This window comes from Larus michahellis, chromosome 7 (assembly GCF_964199755.1).
Source record: "Larus michahellis chromosome 7, bLarMic1.1, whole genome shotgun sequence".
NCBI classification, from domain to species: domain Eukaryota; kingdom Metazoa; phylum Chordata; class Aves; order Charadriiformes; family Laridae; genus Larus; species Larus michahellis.
Window position 1 is genome coordinate 58,621,473 of NC_133902.1, and position 22,699 is coordinate 58,644,171.

The window sequence follows — 22,699 nt, forward strand, 5'->3', positions numbered from 1 at the left end:
CTATTGAAACAAAGTGTTAGTGGCACAAAGTATTCTAAAGAAATTTTTTTTGAATGCTCTTTGAACTGTTCATTATGTTCAAGACTGTTTCCCCACAGAGTTTTGTGTTACAGTCAGTAGAAAGAACAGAGTGAAATGGTGTAAACTACCATCTCTGTTTCTGTCTATTCGCCAGCGGTTCTCCTGAACCACTTCATTTGCAAAATATGCCATTAATGATAATATGACAAAATTATTCTGACACTGAAAGTAGTCAATATTCAGATAAACTTCCATTGCTTTAATTTTTAATGGCTTATTAGGAATTACTACCAAAGTCTCATGTGTGCTTCACAAGTCACGTTCTTACATTCTAGCTTTCATTTTCAGCATCTACCCAGTTGAGAAATTCTCGGCCATTATATGGGTTTTTATTTAAAAATGTCCCAGTGGTCATTTACAAATTTTACTTCAATGTTTCTTGTAACACTACTGAGGGTACTTCTTAGGACCAATACCAAGAATGCGTTGTTTTGGTCATCAGTGCTAGAATAGTCAGATTTTATCTTTACTTAGTGTTAATACTTATTATTAATTTCACTTCTTTATTAGTAAATATGTTGAGCTTATATCTTTACTCTTATTTAAGTGTTCTCTAAGCTCGTTGGCTTCTGTGTGTGATGGTGTAAAGATATGGAATTGTTTGTTATACTGTGCTCTAAGAGCTCAGGAGCAGAGGGATAAGGTAAGAACACTTGAGTAGGCTAACATCCATTGAGCCTGTGCAAACCTGTGCTGCTTCAGGGTTTGAGGAGTTTTTCAAAAGCGGGCATATATTGTTTTCAGCAAACATGGCCTGTCGGAGCTGGTCTGAACCTCTAAGAACACACAGGGCATGGTTAATATGCAAGCTTTGTACTTGGTCACTGATAAGGAAGTTATGGTGTGTTTCCTTCAGGCTCTCAATTCAGCTCATTTGCCCAAAAAGTTGTGAGAGAATGGAAAGGACAACTGTAAATGTCAGTCTATTCTGCTTTTGGAGGGGTTTATCTGAAATAACACTTCAGCATTGCGGTTTTCAGTGAACTGTCAAAATACAATTGTTTAGAAAAATAAAAAAAATTATTTAGAATGGTTTCCTGTAAATCATAGGTTGGATTAGAGCATTTATTGGTGAAACTAAGATTATCTTTGAGTGTCTAAGCAGTATGTCTGTTGGAGATCTGTAATACTTATATTTGTTTTTTGGATCTAGCTTGGTGGAGCAAACTCCAGCCCAGATGGGAGAGGAGGCTGTGAGGTGGGCAAAACTGATCATTCCTTTGGTCGTCCATTCAGCTCACAAGGTGCAGTTACGAGGTGCCACTGCTCTGGAGATGGGCATGCCACTGCTGCTCCAGAAACAGCAGGAGGTAGCGGCTGTCACTGAGCACCTAATGACCACAGTAAGTTTTTTCTAGAGGCAAAGTCAATTTTTCTACTGGCAACAGGAGTAGTAATCAGGGTTGTTGGTTGGGGGTGGTTTAATTTCATTTACAGTCTAGATAGTGGCAGCAGAAAGCTACTGTGCATTGACAGCAACTTCTTGATGGCTGCAGTTTCGACAGAAAAGTTAATGTAACAGGAATGTAAATACAGGACAACTGTATAAAAAAAAAATAAAATTAAGCTTCTGACAGGAATCATTGATCAGGAAAATAACTTGCTGTTTTTAAATGACCTTTATGCACCTGTCTTGATAGCATTAACTCATAAATATCATTAAACTTTTAAAGAGGATTTGCTTACTGAACTAGAATCAGCAGAACTTGGTGTGGCAGTAACTCGCATCATCTAGCTTAGCACTTCCTTCTCAAAACAGGGCTAGCTTCAAAGTTAAGGCCAGGTTGCTCAGGGCCTTGTCCAGTTGAGGTCTGAATATGTTAAAGGATGGAGATTCTACAGCCTGTCTGGGCAACTTGTTCCAGTGCTTAACCACCCTCATGGTAAAAACAGGATTTGTCTTGTTGAAACCTGTGTCTGTTGCCTCCAGTCCTTTCAGTACTTCTCTGAAGCACCTGGGTTCTTCCTTGTAATCCAGCTAATAAGTAGTGGAAGGCTGCAATTATATTCCTTCCACTCCAAGCTAAGCATGCCTAGCTCTCGTCATGAGCTCTGTCCCCCTAACCATCTTAGTGGTGACCCTCTGCTGGATTCACTCCAGTTTGCTGGTAGCTCTGGTACTTCAGTGTGGCACAGTATTCAAGAGGTGGTCTGATGAGTACCAAGTAGAAGGGTCAGTTCTTTTGACTTGGTTCTTGTGCTTCTGCTAGTGCAGTCCAGTATGCAGGAGCACATTACTGACTTCACATTAGAATTCTTCTCTGCCACTTTTTTTTTCTGCAGATGGTCACATAGCTAGTGAGTCCTCAGTGGGTACCAGGACATGGGGTTTGTCTATCCCAGGTATAGGCCTTTGCCTTAGAATTCTGAGGTTTCTGTCAGTCCATTTTTCAAGCTTGTAAAGATCACCATGAATGGTAAGCCTTGTCCTCCAGCATATCAACCAATACTTCCCCCCGATCATTGATTGTGTTAAATCGTATCAGCCCTTATCAACCCTTCGCAAATCGCACACGTAACCGGGGCTCTGAACTGCTAACCACCAGCCTTTGAGCCCAACAGTCCAGCCACACACCTTGTAATCTTAACTAGTTTGTATCTCCCTAGTTGGGCTACAAGGAGACTAGAGGAGACTGTCAAAAGCCTTGCTAAAGTTGGAGTGCAGAACATCTGCTGCGCTCCCTACGTCTGCAAAACCAGGCCTTTCCTCGTAGAAGTCAGTCAGGTTGGAAAAGCGGGTTTTGCCCATGGTAAAGCTATGCTGGCTGTTGGTAAGGACCTTCATGTTCTTCCATATGCCTAGAAATAGCTTCCGAGGGAATTTGCTCCATAATTTTTCCAGGCATGGGAGGAAGATTGGCTAGCTTGTAATTCCCCAGATCCTCTCTTTTGCAGGTTTTTTTGTAGGGTTTTGGGTTTTTGTGTGTCCTGCTCTACCCTGTCATTGGGCATCTCTACCAGTTGCAGTGACCTCCCAAGAAATAAGAGTGTGGCTGTGTTGTGTCATGAGCGTTTTTGATGAAGCTTTTCATGTTTCATCTCACTTCCATAACTGTAAGCTTATTTATTTTGCCTTATTCACTGCTGAAGTGAAGTATCTTTACAAAGAAACCCACGCAAACAAGGTGGTTTTTTTAGGTTCACAGTGTGTTTTTGACTTGAGAGTTAGAGAGACTACAAGTATTTAAGTAAATGGATTTTGATTTGTTGGTTGCCATTAGCAGAATAATTGAAAAATGAAAATAATTGAATAATGAGATGGTAGCAACATTGGACTGATTTACCAGCAAATGTTATGTGGTACAGAATTAGATCCTTTTAATCTAGAAATAGCATAGTTCCAGGTTGGTTGTGTCTGCAAACATTGGTATGAGTATGTAGTTTTTTAGAACACTTTGAATAGATTTCTTGTAGAAATTATGTTTCTTTCTGTCTGCAGAAATTAATTTCAGAACTTCAGAAATTGTTTTCTGCAAAAAATGAGACTTACGTGCTAAAATTATGGCCGCTGTTTGTCAAATTACTTGGAAAGGTAAGCAGAAAAGCAGTAAGTTTTACAGTCATGAATCTTTAGGGAAGGATTTTTTTTGACAACATAAATATCTTAATTCTGAACTTCTTTATCTTCAGACTCTGCATCGTAGTGGCAGTTTTATCAACTCATTGCTGCAACTGGAGGAACTTGGATTTCGTAGTGGCTCACCAGTGGTAAAGAAAATAGCCTTCATTGCGTGGAAGAGTCTAATAGATAATTTTGCTCTAAATCCAGGTAGATTTAAAAAAGTTAACCTGAATTGTTTTGACTACTGTCACTTTACAGAAGTGGAAGAGAATATTCTGTCTAATAGTGGTCAATACTATGGTACATACCATTGGATATACACATAGTATATCTGTGGTATGTACACAGTGGTGTATACTGTGTGTATATACAAAAGTAAAACTCAAGTTTTGTGTTTCTGTTTTTTTTTTTTTTTTTTTAAGGAAAAGTGACAGTTTGATCAGTAGCTTTGTCTTAATTTTTCTGCTAGGAGAAATGAATAGAATAAAATTAACAACCTTTGTTTTGTAACGCTTTAATTGATCCCGACAGCAATGAAGTAGAGAGTAAAACGTTCTGTAGATCTTATTTTGGACTGTGTGGATTAATTGGAGAAGAGCAATGCTTGAGGATTCTAGAGGTGTTAAAAAAGTTACTTTAAAGGTATAACTGAGACGTGAACAGGTCTTTTAAGTGCAGCCTGTGTCAAAGCACACAATATTATTTTTTTTTTTAACCTTGATTGTGCTTCTCCTTCATGTGTATCCTAAAGAGAAAGCTAAATGTGGGCATTTCTTAGTTGAGCTGAATTTAACTTAAATAGTGATTTTAATTTGTTTCTTATCTGGTCATGTGTTCTGATCATTGTTTCCCATAAATTAAATAACAAAGAATTTGACTCTATCAGAAAATAAAATCCCTGGCATAATTGGCATTTGCTGTGCGTGTTCCAGTATGGCGAAAGCAGTCTCTGTCAGCAGTTTCTTACGAATTGCAGGTGGGCAGGTTCTGATGCTGCTGAGCTGGCTAAAAGTTGTTGTTTTCTTATTTTCTAATGCTTGCATAGACTTGAGTAAACTTGTGTCCAGGCACACTGTGCTATTGCTGCTTCAGTGGGAAATAATCATTTGCAGCCTCAGAATACTCTATTTAAGATCATTTATTCTCATGCAGTGGTAATGCACATATTGTGAAGTGTTTGGTTTTTCTTCTGCTGTGGCAGGTAGGGCTCTCTAACATAGCAAGCAAGAGTGAATTTCTTCCTGTGTATGTTGGTGTTCAGTAGATTTCATTTCAGTCTTGGTACTGGAAAAAAATACTTGCTATTTCCAGGATGATTCTAGACAACAATTAGAGCACTAAAACAAGTCTGAAAGGTTCGTGCATTTACTATGTGTTTTAGTTCTACAAACTGTTAATTGCGTTTTAAGCTAAAATATATTAGGAAAAAATCGTTTAAAAGTTTTCCTTTTTTTCTTGTTCTGTGATTTAATTATTTAATTCTGTTGCTTAATAATATGCTCTTTTGGTCTTCAAGATATATTGTGCAGTGCTAAAAGGCTGAAACTGCTAATGCAGCCGCTGAGCTCGATCCATGTGAGAACAGAGGCTTTGGCACTGACAAAGCTGGAGGTCTGGTGGTATTTGCTCATGAGGCTAGGACCTCAGCTGCCCGCAAACTTTGAACAGGTAACACAACTGAAAATAGCCGTGACATCGTTAGCCTATCTTAAGTGCGTGAAGCCACGTTTCCTCTTTGTTACTGTAACTTATTCTGTACCTGCTTTGTCCTTCTCTAGTTTATTATTAAAATAGAACTGTCTTAAGGAACCAGATCTGACTTACCTATTTGCATGCTCTGTGTGTGTGTTGTATATAGCAAGAGTGCTTGGGACTATGTGTGCAATCTTTTTAAAGTTCCGAAAGATTTGAGAGCACATCTGCATGTCACGTGAGCATCTTGGAGAACATCTCTGGTGAGAGCACAGCTATAGTAAACATAAGCACATTGTATACAGACTGCTTTGTCCTTTTGCTGTGCAAGTGTTGCTTTGGAAAGCCTGCTATAGGGAAACGGATCACAGAATATTTAGAAAGATGCATAGAGAGAAAAATGATCCAGGTGTTTCGTTACTGCACACATTGTAACTGGAATGAACAGTTTCTGTTAGGATTGCAAATTTCATTTAATTAAACTTCAGGATGGGAGTAAAGGAAAAACAATTACCCTTTTAGATATGGTGCAGTTGGCTCATTCTGACATGAGTTATTGTTTAATCTAGCTGTTTCTAATTCATGTCTTGGTATGCATGTTTTATACAGCATCTTAAAAATATTGTTAAAAGTACCCAGAAGCTCTGAAACACTGATGCTGTGAACAACAGTGCAGTCCATGCGATACTTGAAATGTGTAGTTCTTTGGGGCTTATGGCTTGTATGGCATACCTATTTTCACTGTGGTTTGATATCGTTGCAGGTTTGTGTACCGTTAATCCAAAGTACTTTAAGTTTAGATTCTTCTGCTCCATTGCAAGGAACTCCCTCGCGTGTACCAGCTAACCAAAATTTAGCCTTGGCAACCCCTACACCAAAATCAGGTACTAAAGTACAAGCCTGTTTCCAACTCTATTCTAGATACAGGAAGTAATCTGTTCTGTTTAATGTGTTTATGCTTTTTCTTTTGCAGTATATTATTACTGAAAACAGTCATTTTTCTGCATGTTCATTGGAGAGCTCAGAGGTAGAGATTTACATTGGGTAAAATTAAGCTGTTGCAGTCAGTATTTCAAGTTTACAAAATCGTGCTAGTCAAATTGTGTTGAGGACCAGTTTTAATGTCCTGAGTTGTGTTCTTTTTTGCAAGGGAGCATTGGTTTGAAACCTACCACATAGATGAATACATGAAAAACACTTATATATGCCATTCTTATTTCTATAGCGTTTTTAATTTCTGCCTGAACAGTAACCAGTGATCATAATACAGTAATTCTGATACTTTAACTACATGTGAAATAGCACCTATTTGAGCTTTACATCTAAATGCCTGAGATACGGGACTGCCTCTTTTTCTTCTCTGTGTGGAAAGCCTAGCGCTCACAGCTTGTGTAATTCTAGACTGCTGTAATTAGAAGCTTCAGGTATGTTGTGGAAGTGTTCTAGACACGTAGATCTTCATTTGTTCCCTTTTTTTTTTAAAAAAAGTTCATCTTAGTTCTGTGAGATCATAACTGAGGTTTGCACATGAGGCCTCTTAAACTTGTGTTCAGTGTAAAAGTTTCTAATGGAAATTCTCACAGCAGTAGTTACTATGCAACTAGGCTATAGTGTAGCATGTGACTTCCTCTATAACCACAACTTGCATGGAGGCTTTTGTTGCCAAAGTGAAGTTTGGCATCTGAGACTTTGCAGTCTTTGGAAGATAAGTATTTTAGCTTTCAAAATACATGGTTATGACTGTGATATTAAACACTGCATAATAGGAGTGCGTGCTAGATGCCTGTCTGGCTGTTAGAGGTCCCTTTTAGCCCGTGCTCTTCTATGATTTGTGCTTTTCATGTTGACTTTGGGATTTTGGTCTATTGGATCTTTCCTTTTGCTTGATTGCAGGTGAAATATGAGGCAATGTAATTTTTCTGCCCTTGCTCTAGGTCCTTACCCGTTTGCAAGTGCGGTCACACCAAGGATGAACTTGAATTCTAGTACAGCAGGAGTGGTGGTGTTACCTTCCATTCAGCTTTTGGGAATTGAAATGCTGCTTCACTTCTTGATGGGACCAGAAGTTGTAGATTTTGCTAAGCAAAACAAACTTGCACTTAGTTTAGGTATGTGAGTTACATTTTTTTGGAAGTACTTTCATGTAACTTTAAATCGAACAATGTTGGTAATTTCAAGATGTCTACTAGCATTAAATGCTTTAAACATTTAAAACTGTAAGTTGTCATCTTTGATACTAGAAATTTTTATGTTAAATACTTGATTAATTTTCTAAGGCTTATCTTGCCGGTAGACTGCAAAATAACAGATTTATAGAACATGTTTTTTTGTTCTCCTAGAGCCTCTCCAGTACCCACTGATCAGTAGCCCTTCTTTTTTTTGTAAGCATGCCAGCACACTTATAAATGCAGTTCAGGATGGCTTTATTGCAATTGGAAAAGAAGTTCCTGGTAAGAATTTAGTGGTCAAATTTGATTTCTTTTCTGGAAAATAAAATGGGGGAGGGAAACCTGATTAAAAATAGCCACTTTCTGTAATATTCCAGTGTTGCCATTAAACAGGACTGGTCTGACTTGGTTTGAAAGGTTATGACGCTCTGGGCTTACGTCAAAGTCTGTGTTTAAGACAGTTTGTATTTTAACTGCATTTGTGTTTAGTGTTTTTATTACAAACTGAATAAAAATGTTTTGTTATCTTGTAGATTGTATGCTGAATGTTATATGGAAGGACATAAATGGATATGTAAAAATGGCTATTGAATCAGGTAAAAAATGTGGTTTGTTCTTGATCTGTGGGTTGTTTTTTTTAATTTGTTACTGCTGATCAGTTAGAGGGGTTTTTTAAGACTAGACCTTAAGTATTACTTGCTTCGTTGCTGGTAAAACTTGGTTTTAGGCATCATCAATAGTTGTTTTTGAGGCAACAACTGATGTTTTTCATGATGCCTGCATCTTTGTGTGACAAATACAAAATCATACTGATCTGATCCAGTGAGGCTTAACGGGGAGGGCAGAGTAGTATCGGACTGCAGGTGGATTGCATGTAGCAGTAAGACATGAAAGCGCTTTAACGGCTTTTCTTGCTGAAGAAATCTTTCCGTTAAAAAAAAATAAAATCAATTCCACCTCATCTTTGGTATTGAGAAATTGAGACATTCAGTGTATTACTCAAATAAGTATAAAGTCTTTGTTATGTGACTGTGACTACCTTTTTTTATTTAATTAAATTTTATTTCATAATAAAGTATAGTGTCTTTACAGGTTTAGAAAAGATGTTTCCTATTTAAAAAAGTCCATTACTCTGTACAGGCTTTGAAAGAACAGAATACTCTTAAAAATGAAGCTTTAATATTGAAAGATCTAACTGAAAGCATAAGAGAAATGGATTTTGCATTGCTTGGATGAACACAAAATTTCACAACTTTTCTTAGCATGTCAAAGTTAAGGTTGTTAATGATAAAAAGGTGCTTCCATTTTACTAATGAAACAGAGGGGTTTTTTATTTGAACTTCTCAGTTTCAGTTACACTGTTCTTCAGAGCAGAGACTTGGTATCCAAATATATTAAGTATTTGTTCTATGACTATAAACATACACAATTTTTTTTTTGATCTTACAGTGCATTATATTTAAGTTTTGAATGATGGTCAGAGTCACCATTACTTTGTTCTGCTCTAACTGCGAATATTTTTGTTCTAGGAAATAAGAAAGAAAAGCAAGGGTCAGAAATACTGACTATGTTGCTCCAGGCCTTAAAAAACACTGTTAGATCAAATTCTCTTCCTGTGCAGAAAATACTGGTAAGTTGGATGGATTTGTCTTGTTTTTGAGATCTCATTTCTTTTTGATGGTCTAGATTCTGATTGGTAGCAGGCGTTTGCATCTAACTTACCAGAATGGTCTCTTTAAGAGAAACAACTTTTTTGGTATAAATTAAGTTATGCAATTCTCATCAGGTGGTGGAGTCTTGCTTAAGGGTTTATTTCTCTAAGCGTTCTTCAGATTTATCAGCAGTGTTCAAATAATTGGGTATATGGTTCTAGTACCAGAACCTTCTGCTTCCAAGGACAATTACTTTTATGATGGATTTTTTTCTTTTTGCTAAACAGAAACAATTGTTACAATTTTGCTTTTATTTGTGGTGTTATTTAAAATATTAGGACACTCGGGGGAAAAATGTTTACATATGTTTTTCCTCTTTTCCCCTACTTAGTCTCTCATTGATATTACTGTTAAGGAATTGCCTTCAAAAGTATTGGGATCACCAGCTTATCAGGTTGCTGATATGGATCTTTTAAATGTAAGTCTGACTTCATTCCAGAACTTCCTTTATGCTGAAATGTATTAGGATGTCATATTTGTACCAACATACAGAGCACTTCATAAGTCGTTAGGTCCAGACCTTTCAGGAAGTTGTATTATTCCATGTTCCAGAATGCAGACTGTTTCCAGCTCTCCCTTCTGATGAGTAATCTACCTGTCTATAGCTAAAAACAATATGCTGAAAGTCCTGTAATAATGAAAGAGGATTTTTATTTTGAAGTGTTAGAATTGAGAGTTTCTGACAACTTTTAATAGTTGCAAATTTCTGATTTAGAGCTAAATGTAATAGATAGATAAGCACACGTGTGGGGGAGGCAGGTGTTTCATTTGATCAGTGTGTGTGTTGTTTTGACCTCTTAAATTTCACTTACCAGGGAACACCAGCTCTGTTCTTAATTCAGCTGCCTTTCCATAATAACCTCTTGGAATGCTGTGTAACAGATGAGAGGTATGTGGTGGTGTGTGTTTATTATCAGCTTCCCATAGGAGACTTCATAGAAGTTTTTTTCCGAACTTCAGCTGAAAAAATTATCTTACCTGTTTCCCTTTCTTCCCTAGATTCTTTGTAATTCTAACAACGCTCGTGGGTTTTGTTTTGTCTGGGCCTACGTCTCCGCTGGCTTTCAGTGAATCTGTGATCGGCATTCTTAATCAGAGCGCAAAGCAAGTGGAAAATAAAGAGCATCTTTGGAGAATGTGGAGTATTGTTGTTAATCCGCTGACCGAATGGATTAATCGGGTATAGTGGCTTTTTGTTCTCTTCCCCATCCTCCCCCGAAAAAAAAGCCACAGGAAAACTTTGTGCTGATCATTTATCTTAATGTATTTTTAGGAATTACATGCCTTGAAGTGATAGTAAAATTTAAATAAGCCTTTGTAGTATTCGTGAAACTGGAAGGTGTGCAGCACTTTTTTAAAGAGTCTCTAAGTGGAGTATGAACATTTGCAGTGAGGTAGATGAAGGACGGTAGTGGAGTAGTGACAAGAGTGTGTTTTGTAGTCATTCCAGTCAGTAAGAATGATCACTCTGAAGTACAGCGTCGGGAATGTTTTTCTCCTTTTTTAAGATCATAAGCATGTTTCAGATGTGCTTCGAGCCTTTACTCCTTGGCGTAGTCTTGCTGCTACCGAGGATGGGAACCTGCCCTCCAGGACCTGTTAACTTTTAAATACCAAGAGCCTTGTTTACTTTATGTGATAATACAATAAATACCAAGTCGTGATGTTCAGGATGTAATTAGAACAGTGTTTCTCACTAATGATACACTTCTTGATTGGAAGCTCTAATGAAAGCCATATAAATGTAATATTCAACAGGTTCTGCAGATTATTTGCTAGAAGTACATTGACTGTAATGTCAGAGCTGTTGAACTAATCCTCGTACAATTATTTAGACCTAAAAATCTTAGAATTTGTGAAGAAAGCTTTAGGTGCTCTAAGTAGGTTGCTGTTGTCACTTATTGCAAGTGAAATATTGGTACTGCTTCAGTAGAAAATACATGACACATTCGAACTGATTGTTTTTATTCTTGGAATTAAACTGTTTGAAATTTAGAAACAGTGCTTTTTGTCTCTTTAAATAGTAGGATCAACTTGAACTCTTCTAAGAACTGAAAATAGCTAATTTCAAAATGCCACCGGCAATTTAGCTTGCGCAGATCTTATGTACAAAGTAAATGTATTCAGAACAGCCTTATTTGTCATCTAAATTTTGCAGCTTCATTACTCAGAAAATTGTTTTCTCATTGCAGACTAACGAAGTAAATCAGGGTGATGCACTGGAACACAACTTCAATGCTGTTTATAGTGCATTGTTGCTACCAGTATCGCATATCTTCCCCATTAAGGAATTTCCACAGGTAATAGTGAATGCATAATGTCGATTAGAAACAATGTGGGGTTTATAAAAACAACTGTGAAGTACTATCTGATGGTCTCGGAGTAGAGTTTCTTACAAATATGTTTATACATTGGCCCACTGCTCCAGGGTTGGAATTCTTGAGTTACGTAGGTTTTGACACAAGAAGAAAACTTAAAGCAAGTTTTTCTCTCTATGCACAGACACTGATATTTATAAACTTTTTCTTTCTGTTGTTAAAGCCAACTATGAAATCCTTGTTGCGCACTTGGTCAGACCTGTATAGACCATTTGCTCGCTGTGCTGCTTTAGTTGCAACAGCAGAAGAAAACCTATGCTGTGAAGAACTTTGTGCCAAAATAATATCTGGGCTAGAAGGTGAAACTCCAGTAGTGAGTATAAACCAGTGATATTGAACTATATAAGTACTTTAGCAGATAAATTTTAAAATTAGATATAAGAACCTATTGTAAAGTCTAATGTAGTACTTTCTATAGCATAAAGTGTTTTGGGTGAGACTTAAAGCTGTAACAAAATTCTTTGTACTAACAGGAGTTGGAGTTAATCTAGAAATGGATTGGAAGAAGGGAGTAAAAATAATTATAAAGCTTAAATACTAAAATAGCAGTTAAGCAATCTTTGGATTTGTCTTCTAACTATTTAAGTAATAATGGTTTAGGGAGTGTCATCATCATGTTAAATATTTGTCTGATTGAAATGTGTGTGTGTGTGTATTAAGTAACTTCAGGTTGAATTACATATACTCCAAAAGTAGGCATTTGGATTAGGAAGGCGGTTAGAGTAGCACTGTAGTATTCAGAGGGTGTAACTTGCTGTGTTCCTGGAACTGTCAACCTTGTACGCTAAAATATAAAGATTTTTCTCTTTTATAAAGCTTTAGAAGTAAGCTTTTGAAAGGGGAAGCCTTACTGTCTCTGTCTTGCCTGTTTGCAAGCCCACATCATACGGGCAGATGGAGTGTCTGTAGGTGTTGGTGAACATTAGCTTTGGAATATAAAGTCCTTCATGCTTCAAAGTTGACTATCTTTTGAAAAAATACTGTGAAAGGAACAAATAGATGAGAAAGAGACGTGGAATCTGGAGAATTACACTTTTATAACTTGCTGTATCCTGATGACAAACTTCAGTTTTCAAAAATGAATAATTATTAAGCAAGCCAAGTTTAAACCATTTAGAGCTTCAGTATGTAAGTTATATTGAAATTAAACTCTTTTTGGCCCACGGTATCAGTGTTCCTTTTAAAAGCAAATTGTGTTTTATTTAGAAGAATTTATGATGGGTTGGGGGAGAAAAAACCCACCCTTGAGCCATCTTTTTGAATGTCCTACAAATGGATGGTGCTTCCTGAATGTTAATGACAACCTTATTGTTGTGCCCACAGTGACTTTTCTGAAAATCAGGCTTTGGTACAGTAACTGAACTTAAGCACACACTGACATTTGGTAACATGTTTTGTAGGCAGCTAGTGCATCAAACCTTAATACTTTTGATGCATCTTCTTAAACTGAACACCTTCTTACAGCTGCCTGTTGCTGTTTTGCTTCTTTAGATAGTGTAGATGCTTATGTTCTATTTGTATAGTGTGGGGAGACTCAATCTTCAGCTTCTGTAACTGTGTGTGTTTTGAAATGTAAACTTTTCTGCATTTTACCTCATAATACAGACGAATTTCATCCACTTTTAAATTTAAAAGTTGCTTGCGTTGCTGTCCTGAATAGCCAACTTGATGATTTTTTTTTTTTTGGTCACTGTTGCTTTTTTGGGCTTTGCTGATGACTTCTGTTTCCTCCTCAGATGTTTTCAATGATGGATGGTCTCACCCATATTATATCAGTTATGGTTGACTGCATCAACTTTGCACCATATGGTACTAAATATCAGCCAAAAAATAGATGTAAGAAAATACTTGAATGTTGAGCGTTTCTGTCTTTCTTTCAGAGCTGGTTGAAAATTAGAGTTGTAGATGCAGAAGTGATGACTGTAGGATATCAGTGGCCTGTGCATGCTACACATTCCAGCTAAGCACTGAAGGCGTTGACAAAAAAAAAATCATAAAAAGGAGCTAAAAACATCATCCAGTACACTGAGTATCAGATCTCTTCTACTCGTTGAGCAGTTGAGTAGTTACTGCACAGCCTGACAAAATACATGTGAAATTGATGGAAATGTTGAGGCCGCTTTACTATTCAGTCCACTGTAAAACACAGCTGGTTTCTGAAGTTGTGTTTGATATTTTGGCTATGATTCCATTTTTGCATGTGAAATCTGCTGCTCTTGCTTTGTTCAGACGCAATCCCAAGCAGTAATGCTTGACCATAATCCACAGTCTAAATACTGTGGTAAACCGATGCCTAAAACCAACGGTAAACTGGGAACATGATGTTTGCAAAGCTACTGCTCCTGAAGCTGCTTTGCATAAAATAGTTGAGAATAGGTTTAACAGAAGACAAAAGGTCATTGTATGTAAAATGTTCTGTGTTTTGTTTCCTCCTCCCACTTACAACTACTAAAGCTGAAGAAATAATTTGCAAAATAATGTAATTTAGTATACGACTTGAAGTATTTCTCTGCCCCATATGAATTTGTTAAAGTAGTAAGATGTTGTGTTGGACTGCTGAAAGAATGAAATGCTGTAATTGGAAATGTTAATGAGGAAAAGCATGATGGAAACTTCACTTATAAATAAATGAACTAATAGAACTTCCCCTTCCCTCCTCACCTGGTCTGGAATTTATGGGGAGCAGCCAGTACCTGTAGAGTTGTAGCTGTCCTTTTGCAAGTAGGCATTAAAGATACTTAAGAGCAGAGTCATTTGTATGACCGACCATAAATATAAGTAAGAGGAATAGGAAACATATCTGTACTGGAACGATAAAATTATGCATTAAAATGTATGTCTTCTGTTAGATCTGTTTTTAAACTATTTATGCGTAGATGTAGTTTGGGAATCGGAGTTCTGTTTTTCCTGTAGACAAAGTTCAGATGTCTTTTGTTATGTGTGTGGTTAAATAGCAAGAAGACTTAATTTATTTTCTTTTTTAATGTTAGCTCCACAGACACCTACAGATTGGTCTAAGAAGAAAAAGGAACCCCTTGGAAAGCTTGCCTCTCTATTTAAACTCCTGGTGATGTTACTAAACTCTTTCCATGTGTTCAGTTCCAAAGAAATCTGTTCAGAAACATTGGTCTCTGTTGGTCCTTCAATTATTGCTATTCTTCACAACATCATCAGCCACGTTTCATTGCCTTCAGTGATTGGGACTATGTTTGCAATTTTTTCAAAACCCCTGGCAGTGTTTTATGAAAAAACAAAGTAAGTACTTGAAGAATGGTTGGAAAACTGGATTCATTGTATTGCTGCATATTGGTGAAATTTTGTGTGCTCTGTAGCAAGCGGCGTGTTTGAATATAGCTCAGGTTTTTTCAGAGTTTTGGCACTAGTATGCTAAGGATTTTCAACTCCTGCCAAGCCTCTCGCTTTGAGAGCACCATGTATTTTACTAGATTCAGCCTAGTTAGTAGGTATTGTTTTTGTAGTGCACCCAGACACTGCAGAAAGAATGGGTCTGTAAGGCAGAACTTGCTGTTTTCTACAATTCCTGCAAAAAACCTGGGTGCTGGGACTGAGCATGGGGGTGCCTGAGCTGGGGTGACTGCATGGAGCTGCCAACCGGTGCATCGCAGCCCTGCCCTCTGGGAGTTCGTCGGGACTCAAAAACCTGCACATCTGAGTAGCAGTCTCCGTTGTCATGCTCTGCTTTAGAAATAAACCCGCACTACCTGGTCACACAGGAAAGGAAACCTGTAGGACTTCTGAAAGCTTGGTATTTAAAATTGGTGTCTCTTTAGAGTTGAGTGTATTCTCATCTCTGCAAGTCTGAAGTGTTTTGCTGTTTTCACTGCAGTGAAATTACTAAGAGTAATTTGGTTTCTAGTGGGCAGGAACTGCGTAAATTTTTGTAGGAAAAAGAGAAATCGTAATTATTTGAAGTGCAACCTGTAAGTTTTTAAGCAGAGGGAAGTACCGAGAAATGCTCGTCTGTTGCTATGCATGTTTTTATATGGCTTTGCTTTTTTATTTTTTAATTATTGTAGGTTTCTCTTCCTGGGACAGGATGGAATTATCAGGGGCTTGGTGGGAGGGGGCCGGCAGAGACTTGTCTCCAGTTTGTTGATGGTGCAGGAGATGTACCCTTGGCTCAGGATAAGGAAAAGAGGTGGAGCGCAGCTTTGAGGGCTTTGGGAGGAGAGGATGGGGTAGGACGCAATGGTGCCAGTCAGCCCATAAACGTTTTCTTGAAGGTTTTACTGAAACTTGAAGCAGGACTGTTACCACTAATGTAAAATTCATCAGGAGTCCCTGTCTCGAAGGCAAGAATCCGCTTGTTCCTGTGTAAGGTTGAGTTGAATGCCACCTCTCTCCATCTCCCATCTCATCTGCCTTTGTTTGAGCATTGTCTTTCTTAGGATAATTCATTAAAAGGGAGAAGTGAGTGTTGGATATACATTTTTAAAGGTAGGCATATGCAAACAAATACAAGTTTGGGAACCTCTTCAGGCTGGAGGTCACAGGCTTATAAAATGGAATGACTAAACGCAGTTTTCTCACATTTTTCAGGATGATGTGGGTACCTAGGGATTTGTAGACATGAAATTGCTTAGTTTAGGTGGTACTTCAGCTTTTTAATGCGGATTTTTCTGGGGCCTGGGAAATCTGCTCAGTGAGAGGGTTAAGCACAACACAAGGCAGTTAGAAGTTAATTCCTAAGTAAACCTTTAAGTTTGTAATAATTACTACTATTCTTTCCATTAGTTTCTCTTAAAGTTAGCATGTGAGCGTCACTGGGGGTTAAAGGATAGGCTGACTTGAAACTTCACATCAGGAAATCTTTTAATTGCCCAATGGGAGGCTTGTTTCACAACATTATTTCATCCAGTTGTATACTAAAACTAGTGTGCGGTGCTCAGTGCGTTATGTGTTTAATTCTTACACTTGGGATAAGTGAGGCAGCAAAACATAACTTTTTTGTTTGTTTTGACAGGCTTGCTGATGTACCTAAAGTATACAGTGATCTTAACAACAAGGTAAATTTGCTAGAGAAATAGCTGGGGTTTGGGAAAATGTGTGACACTAGAGTTTTGCCATTCATCCTGTATTCTAAAAAAATATTTTAAAAGTAATTAAGGTAGAGATTTGTTTTCAAATTATTTATTTTTTACTAAAAGGGTAGCTAAGGGGAGGACCACTAGGCTTAGCTATTAGACTTTTTGTATGGTGTGGCGCTTAAACTTGTTTATTCAGGCCATACTATTCTATGGGATAATAATGTTTTAAATAACATTTTAAACTCCTGAATAAAACCCCTCTTGTTTCTTCTCTCCCTCAGCTTGAAAAACTCCTGTCCGAGATCATCCAGTGTTTACAGTCTCACTGCACTGGCTCGTACGACAGCGATCTGCTAGCGCAGCTTTCTCCGTTGCTCTGTGTAATATTTCAGCATAAGAGCAAACAGATACGCAACCAGTGTGCCCACTTCTGGAACGCGACATTCGCTAAGACGACGTCATTGACGTACCCTGAAGAGTTAAAGTAAGATACGTATTTTTTCATATTTATTTATTTTTCAAGGAAGAGATTTTGGGTTATGTGCAAATGAGTTGATGTTGTTCTGGTTACTATTTGTATTCTGCTTTTTGTGCAAGCTGGGATATCTGCTGGTCTTGTTGTGTACCTCTCCCCCTCCTCTGTAAGTTTAAATTTCTTTTTTGTTGAGCAGATCTGTGTTAAGCCAAGCCAAAAAGAAAATCCCGCTCTTGCTGCCTGGTTTTGAAAGCGTGGAGATAGCCGAAGAATGCAGTGGCCCGTTCTCTGATGCGGTAAGGATTTTGTTGACCCCAATGGGTGCTTCACGGTGTAGAACTTCATGTCAGTTTTGATTTTTACTGTGACCGGCCTGCACTTGCTTCATGTTTGGAATGATAAACTACGCTGGGAAAGCATGTCGGAAGACTGAGCTGGTTCTGAACAGTTTATGCATTTTAAATTTGGGGGTTCACTAGCTTGTTTGAAATAACTAAATTTTCAAGTTGTCCTCTATGGAATTTAGAGGAAAAAGGGAGTGTGGGACAACTTAGTTGTCGAAATTAATACGTCTCAGGATGGGTTTGTTAGCTTGGTGTTTTTTCGTACAGTGCATTCAGTGTATTTTTATTTGACTAGATGGAAAACTCACAGCTGGATGCAAGGATAAGTGGAATGGAGGTAAAGTTGGGTCAAAAACGAGACTCTATATTGGCACAGACGAATGAACTAAAAAATGAAGTAAAAGACAAGTCCAGTAATGTGCAAGTAACATCTGCAAAGGTAAGATTACAGATAGGTGTGATAAAATCAAACCCATTCTGTTCTGGAGCAGAATATCTAGAACGGTGCTGTAAATTCTCGGGAAAAATGAATGGGCTTTGTGATGCTGGAATGTTTTTCTTTCAAACGTACGCTGTATAGCACACCAGTTCCTCTGCTAAGCTTACGGATTGGTGAGCTTTAAGGGGGGATGATGGGGGGCTGCTCGACGGGTGGGAGGAGCAATTCACACCGTGGTGTGTTTGCAGGTTGGGACAGGTTGAGGTGCTGAGGTCTGAAAAGTGCAGCCCTTGGAAGTGCAGAACCTGACTTCAGGGCAGGGAGGAGGGGTTGCAGCATCTCCTGGGTGGTGTTGGGGTGTACCTGAACTACGAAAACACTTCCAGCTCCTCTGTTTTGTTTGTAATCCAGTGGGGTTTTCTTTTTCCTTTCTGTAGTTGAAACTAGAATTTTCATCTTCGAAGACTAAAAGTGAGAGACTTCTGGAAGAGGAGCAATCTGTTGACTTTGTGTTTATTCCTCCAGAAACAAAAGAAAGAATACTAACAGAACATCAAAAAGAAGTGCTTAGGTCAAAGAGGTCTGTAATTTATTGTTTTAAACTTAATGTGAAATGTCATTACAGTGAGCCTGTTGGAATGGCATAATTTCAATTCCCATATCTCAGACTACTAGAGGCAATTAAAACTAAGTCTTACTCTTCCAAACAAGTTATAAAATTTAAAGCTAACAAAGCTCCTTGCTTTATTATTTTAATGCAACAAATTATTCTCTGATCAGCATCTCCTATTTTGATTAAATATACTTGTTATGTGTTTGGAGTTTGGTAATTTGGAGTTAACATTTTACATCGTGACTCTGACTTGCAGTGTGACATGGAAGATGTTGTTTTTCTTGAATCATTGAAATCAAAGGGTTTTTTTACCTGGAGTTCAGTCCATTTCATACAAGTATCTGCTCTTTTGTGATGAATGCATTGCACTACCCTATCCTTTTCTTTTTTTTTTTTTAAAAAGAATCTGCCTTACCATTTCTGGGTTTGTTTCAGAGTTGATATTCCTGCAATGTACAACAATTTGGACGCATCACAAGATACTACCTTATTTTCTCAGTATACTCAAAGCCAGGAAGATTCTTTGTGAGTAAAGGCAGCCACTATATACAGTAAAGGTGTCCGTCTTTTCTGCTACACTTCTAATCTGAGGAACTTCTATTTTAGGGGAAAATCACCTGTAACAGAAAATGCAAAAGAAGATACTAAAACCAAGCCTCAGGTAATATCTCCTTGTCTAATGGTAATTAAGATATCAGATTTATAGCGATTCCATTGATGTCGTCTTCATATTAGTAGCTCTGGTAATAACGGCAAAATGCTTTGATTACCATATATGATATGGCTTTAAGGTTGATTTGGAAACTCTTCAAGCCAAAAAAAAAAAGTACCGCAAGTGTATCAGCTCACAGGAATAATTTATTTTCGTTGTATTGATTGAGCTGCAAGAGTCTTTAATTTGTAAGTCCTAAACGTGGATCTGTTCAGTTTTGGAGAGGAGTTGGCTGCACAGCTTGCTTGAGAAACTGCAGTGCTGAACAGGCAGTAGGTAAAATATGAAAAACCTTCTATAAAAACTGCTTTAGTAATAGGTTTGTTTATGTCTCTTGCAAAACTCAAAATGTTTTTGCAGTTCTTTGTGTTTTGAGATTAGATGACTTTTAAAAAAATAATAATCTTTGCCTTTTATAACTACCAAAGAACAGATAATAAAATAATTTGAAGGAAGGGTGGTTTGAAAAACCTTGTGGCTGTGGTGTTTTCTATTCCACCAGAGCTGGGTTGGTATGTTAATGTTCATATCAAAATTACAATCCTTTGCTGTTCGTATTTTTGGGACAGGAAGAAAATGCAAGGAGTGAAAGACGCACCAGCAAATCGGATGAAATCGCAGAGGACTGCAAACCAGATAATCCACTGGAGAATGCTGCCTGCGTGGAAAAGTCACCCGTTACTCACATCAAGGAGAGCTCAACTTCCAACAGTGAGGGAGAGTCACAAAGGGATGTGGCTGAAGCAGCTCCGGAGGAGCCATCCGTTGGAGAGGGATTAGAAAAAAGTACTGTGGAAGCAGCCTCAAAGGAGCCCTCAGTAGGGCACAAAAACACTTCAAATGTCAGCAGCAGTTCAACGTCAAGTGACATCATTTCCGGAACACCGCAGCCCGTGAGCCGACGGCAGTCTTTTATTACTTTGGAGAAATTTGGTAGTTCAGAGAACAGACCCTTTAGCATTTCGGCATTAAACAGTTTCTCCGAGATGTCTGGAAGTGCTTCTGTGGCAGGGAAACAGGAAAACACAAACGTATGCAAGACTGGTGCTAAACCAGAGAAATCTGGAGAAGATAAAAAGCCTTCAAAATTTGAGACTGAACAAATAGTTACTGCAATACGAAGGCTGACTCGCAGGCAGAGTAAAATGGAGCACCAAGGAAATAAGCAGTCCAAGCTGTTGGTTAGGTCAGAACAAGAGAAAAGCATGCAAGAGTCTTTTGCTTCCAGCAGTATGGAAAACAGTCCTGAACTCTCTTCTACAGTAGAAGACGTGGAGCATGTTCTCCTTGCTCAGTCCCAGGCTCTCCATTCGACAGAAGAAGAAATTAAAAAAGTTGAAGATACAATAGCGGAAATAGAAAAGGTCCGGGTGTTAGATATGGATTCTAAAGAAAATACACCCCCAGAGACGACCGTGTCACCTGACCAGGTAACAGGGGACGATAGTCAGGTTCCACATGTGTCTCCTAATCAGAAGATACCAAGACGTTCTTCAAGACGACGGTCAGAAACCGTAGAAAGTACATCAGGCAGTCAAGATAAGGAAGATGGCCACCAAAAGAGAGACAGACGTAAAGACGATGAAAAATCTGGGCAAAAGAAGGTGCCGCAGGCAAAAGATGACGTATCCCAAAAGCAGAAAGCAGTTTCTGGGAAAACTACAGAAAATACAAATAAAAAAGAAAGCAAGCTACTGGAGAGAACTGCTGCAGAGGACATAAGCTCAAAGGAGTCTCCTGCTTCAAGGGGCCTTGACGAGGAAGTGAACAAAAGTGGTAGGAGGTCAGAAGATAACTCGAAGACTGACACAGAAGGTCAGGACTGTAGCTCGAGCACAGTAGATCAGAGGAAGATGGAACGCCCGCGATACCACACCAGACGAGCTTCACAAGGGTTGCTTTCCAGCATAGAAAACTCAGAGGCTGATGGCTCCGAGACCAAGGAAGAAAGCACGAGGAAGAAAAGATTGGCAAAAGCGAAGAGCAGAAGTGATTCTCTTGAAGGTAAATTGAAAGATCCGCAGCCAGGAGGCCGCAGCCAGGAGGCGTCTTCCCACAGAAACGAAACCAAGAGTGTGTTGGAAACAAATGAAGGTGAACTAAGCCCTGAAGTCGGCACAGATGCTGAGTTGACCTCTGAAGTGTGTGAGCCAAAGCACCAAGAAATGCCTGCAGATCCTGTCAAAGCTGTGGCATCTGCCAGCTCCAGGGATTCGTCTGATGCACAGAATGCAGATGTGGAACAAAAGAGCAGTACATCGATGGAACCGTTCCCCAACCCCTGTGTATCTGATCCGGATTTGAAAGCACCAGAGGAAAATAAACCTGTTAAGAAGCAAACAAATTCAGAAGACAGTTGTCCAACTGTTCTGCCTCAACAAGTACCAGGAGGAAATGCTTCAGGTGGTGATCTCTCCTCTTTGCAAATACCCGAGTGTCAGCACAAAAGAAGCAAAAGGGTAAAAAGACTAAGGAACTGTGATTGCTGTAGTACAAAGCCAAAGCAGCGAGTAATGTCAGTCACTGAACCGAAAAATGAGAACACTCTTGAGCTGAACGAGCCCCAGGCCACACCAGTTCAGACGCCTGACAATACATCAGAGGTGTCTGGTAATTCCAGTTTGGACGAGAGCTTGTCCGTGGCACCTTGTGCCATGAGCACTCCATTGCACCCTCCTAAGGAACCCAGGGCCTTTGACTTGGAAGGAGAGAGAACATCTGAAGATGATCTGCAAGGAAGTAGTGTTGTAGCGCAGGAGGGTGTGGAGAACCCAGAGCGTACAGCAGGTGAAATTACCGACTCTGTGGTGGAAACAAGAGAACCTGCTGATCGGAGTGACCCAACTGAGCAGCGTCTGTCTGAGCGTGGTGCAGAAGAGCCTGGTGACAGCTCTGTGCTGGCAGGGAATTGCAGCGAAGAACCATCGGCTACAGAAAAGGAAGAAATAAGTCAGAGTGGACAACTGGAGGAGATACCTGGGGCACTGATTGTTGCTATCAAACCTGAGAAAAATCAGGTGGATGAGCTAGAAAGCAATCGGGGTGATGAAGAAGCAGCTGAGAGTACTGTAGGAGAAACCTGCGTTATCCAAGATACAGAGATGAAGGAGGAATTAGTGAAAACTGAAATCACAGTGCCTGAAAGTGCAGCTTTAGACAAAGAAGATGCTGTAAAAAATAACGGTGTGGATTCACCTCAAAAGCCGGAAGACCACAATTCTTTGGCATTAGTTAATGAAAGCCCCAACGGGATGCAGGCTCGCTGCACGTGGTCTCCCTCAGCTTCTCCATCCACTAGTATTTTAAAGAGAGGTGTTAAAAGAAATCAAGATGATGATTCCCTGTCACCTGCTAATAAGGTATTGCGATGCGGTTGTGTGTTCGTAACTGGGAGCTGTAACGGTGTCTGTAGAGTTCCAGATGTGTTGGATTACTGGCTGTATTTTTCAGTCACTGGTGGTTTGAGTTCATAGTA

The 22,699-nt window shown here is 38.9% G+C and overlaps 1 protein-coding gene across 2 annotated transcripts in view; it reads left to right on the plus strand.

Annotated features, from left to right (window-relative positions):
• RIF1 (replication timing regulatory factor 1) overlaps positions 1–22,699 on the plus strand; it is a 30,410-nt gene that overhangs the window by 3,970 nt on the left and 3,741 nt on the right. For both annotated transcript variants that reach the window (XM_074594104.1, XM_074594105.1), the window contains exons 6-29: positions 1,235–1,424; positions 3,521–3,613; positions 3,712–3,850; positions 5,160–5,311; positions 6,099–6,219; positions 7,270–7,443; positions 7,675–7,785; positions 8,037–8,099; positions 9,033–9,133; positions 9,547–9,633; positions 10,031–10,104; positions 10,215–10,395; positions 11,408–11,515; positions 11,757–11,906; positions 13,330–13,429; positions 14,584–14,848; positions 16,578–16,620; positions 16,923–17,125; positions 17,313–17,412; positions 17,756–17,899; positions 18,337–18,479; positions 18,948–19,037; positions 19,119–19,173; positions 19,794–22,583. In XM_074594104.1, the coding sequence (XP_074450205.1) occupies positions 1,235–1,424; positions 3,521–3,613; positions 3,712–3,850; positions 5,160–5,311; positions 6,099–6,219; positions 7,270–7,443; positions 7,675–7,785; positions 8,037–8,099; positions 9,033–9,133; positions 9,547–9,633; positions 10,031–10,104; positions 10,215–10,395; positions 11,408–11,515; positions 11,757–11,906; positions 13,330–13,429; positions 14,584–14,848; positions 16,578–16,620; positions 16,923–17,125; positions 17,313–17,412; positions 17,756–17,899; positions 18,337–18,479; positions 18,948–19,037; positions 19,119–19,173; positions 19,794–22,583 (5,677 nt within the window). The remainder of the gene's footprint in view (positions 1–1,234; positions 1,425–3,520; positions 3,614–3,711; positions 3,851–5,159; positions 5,312–6,098; positions 6,220–7,269; positions 7,444–7,674; positions 7,786–8,036; positions 8,100–9,032; positions 9,134–9,546; positions 9,634–10,030; positions 10,105–10,214; positions 10,396–11,407; positions 11,516–11,756; positions 11,907–13,329; positions 13,430–14,583; positions 14,849–16,577; positions 16,621–16,922; positions 17,126–17,312; positions 17,413–17,755; positions 17,900–18,336; positions 18,480–18,947; positions 19,038–19,118; positions 19,174–19,793; positions 22,584–22,699) is intronic.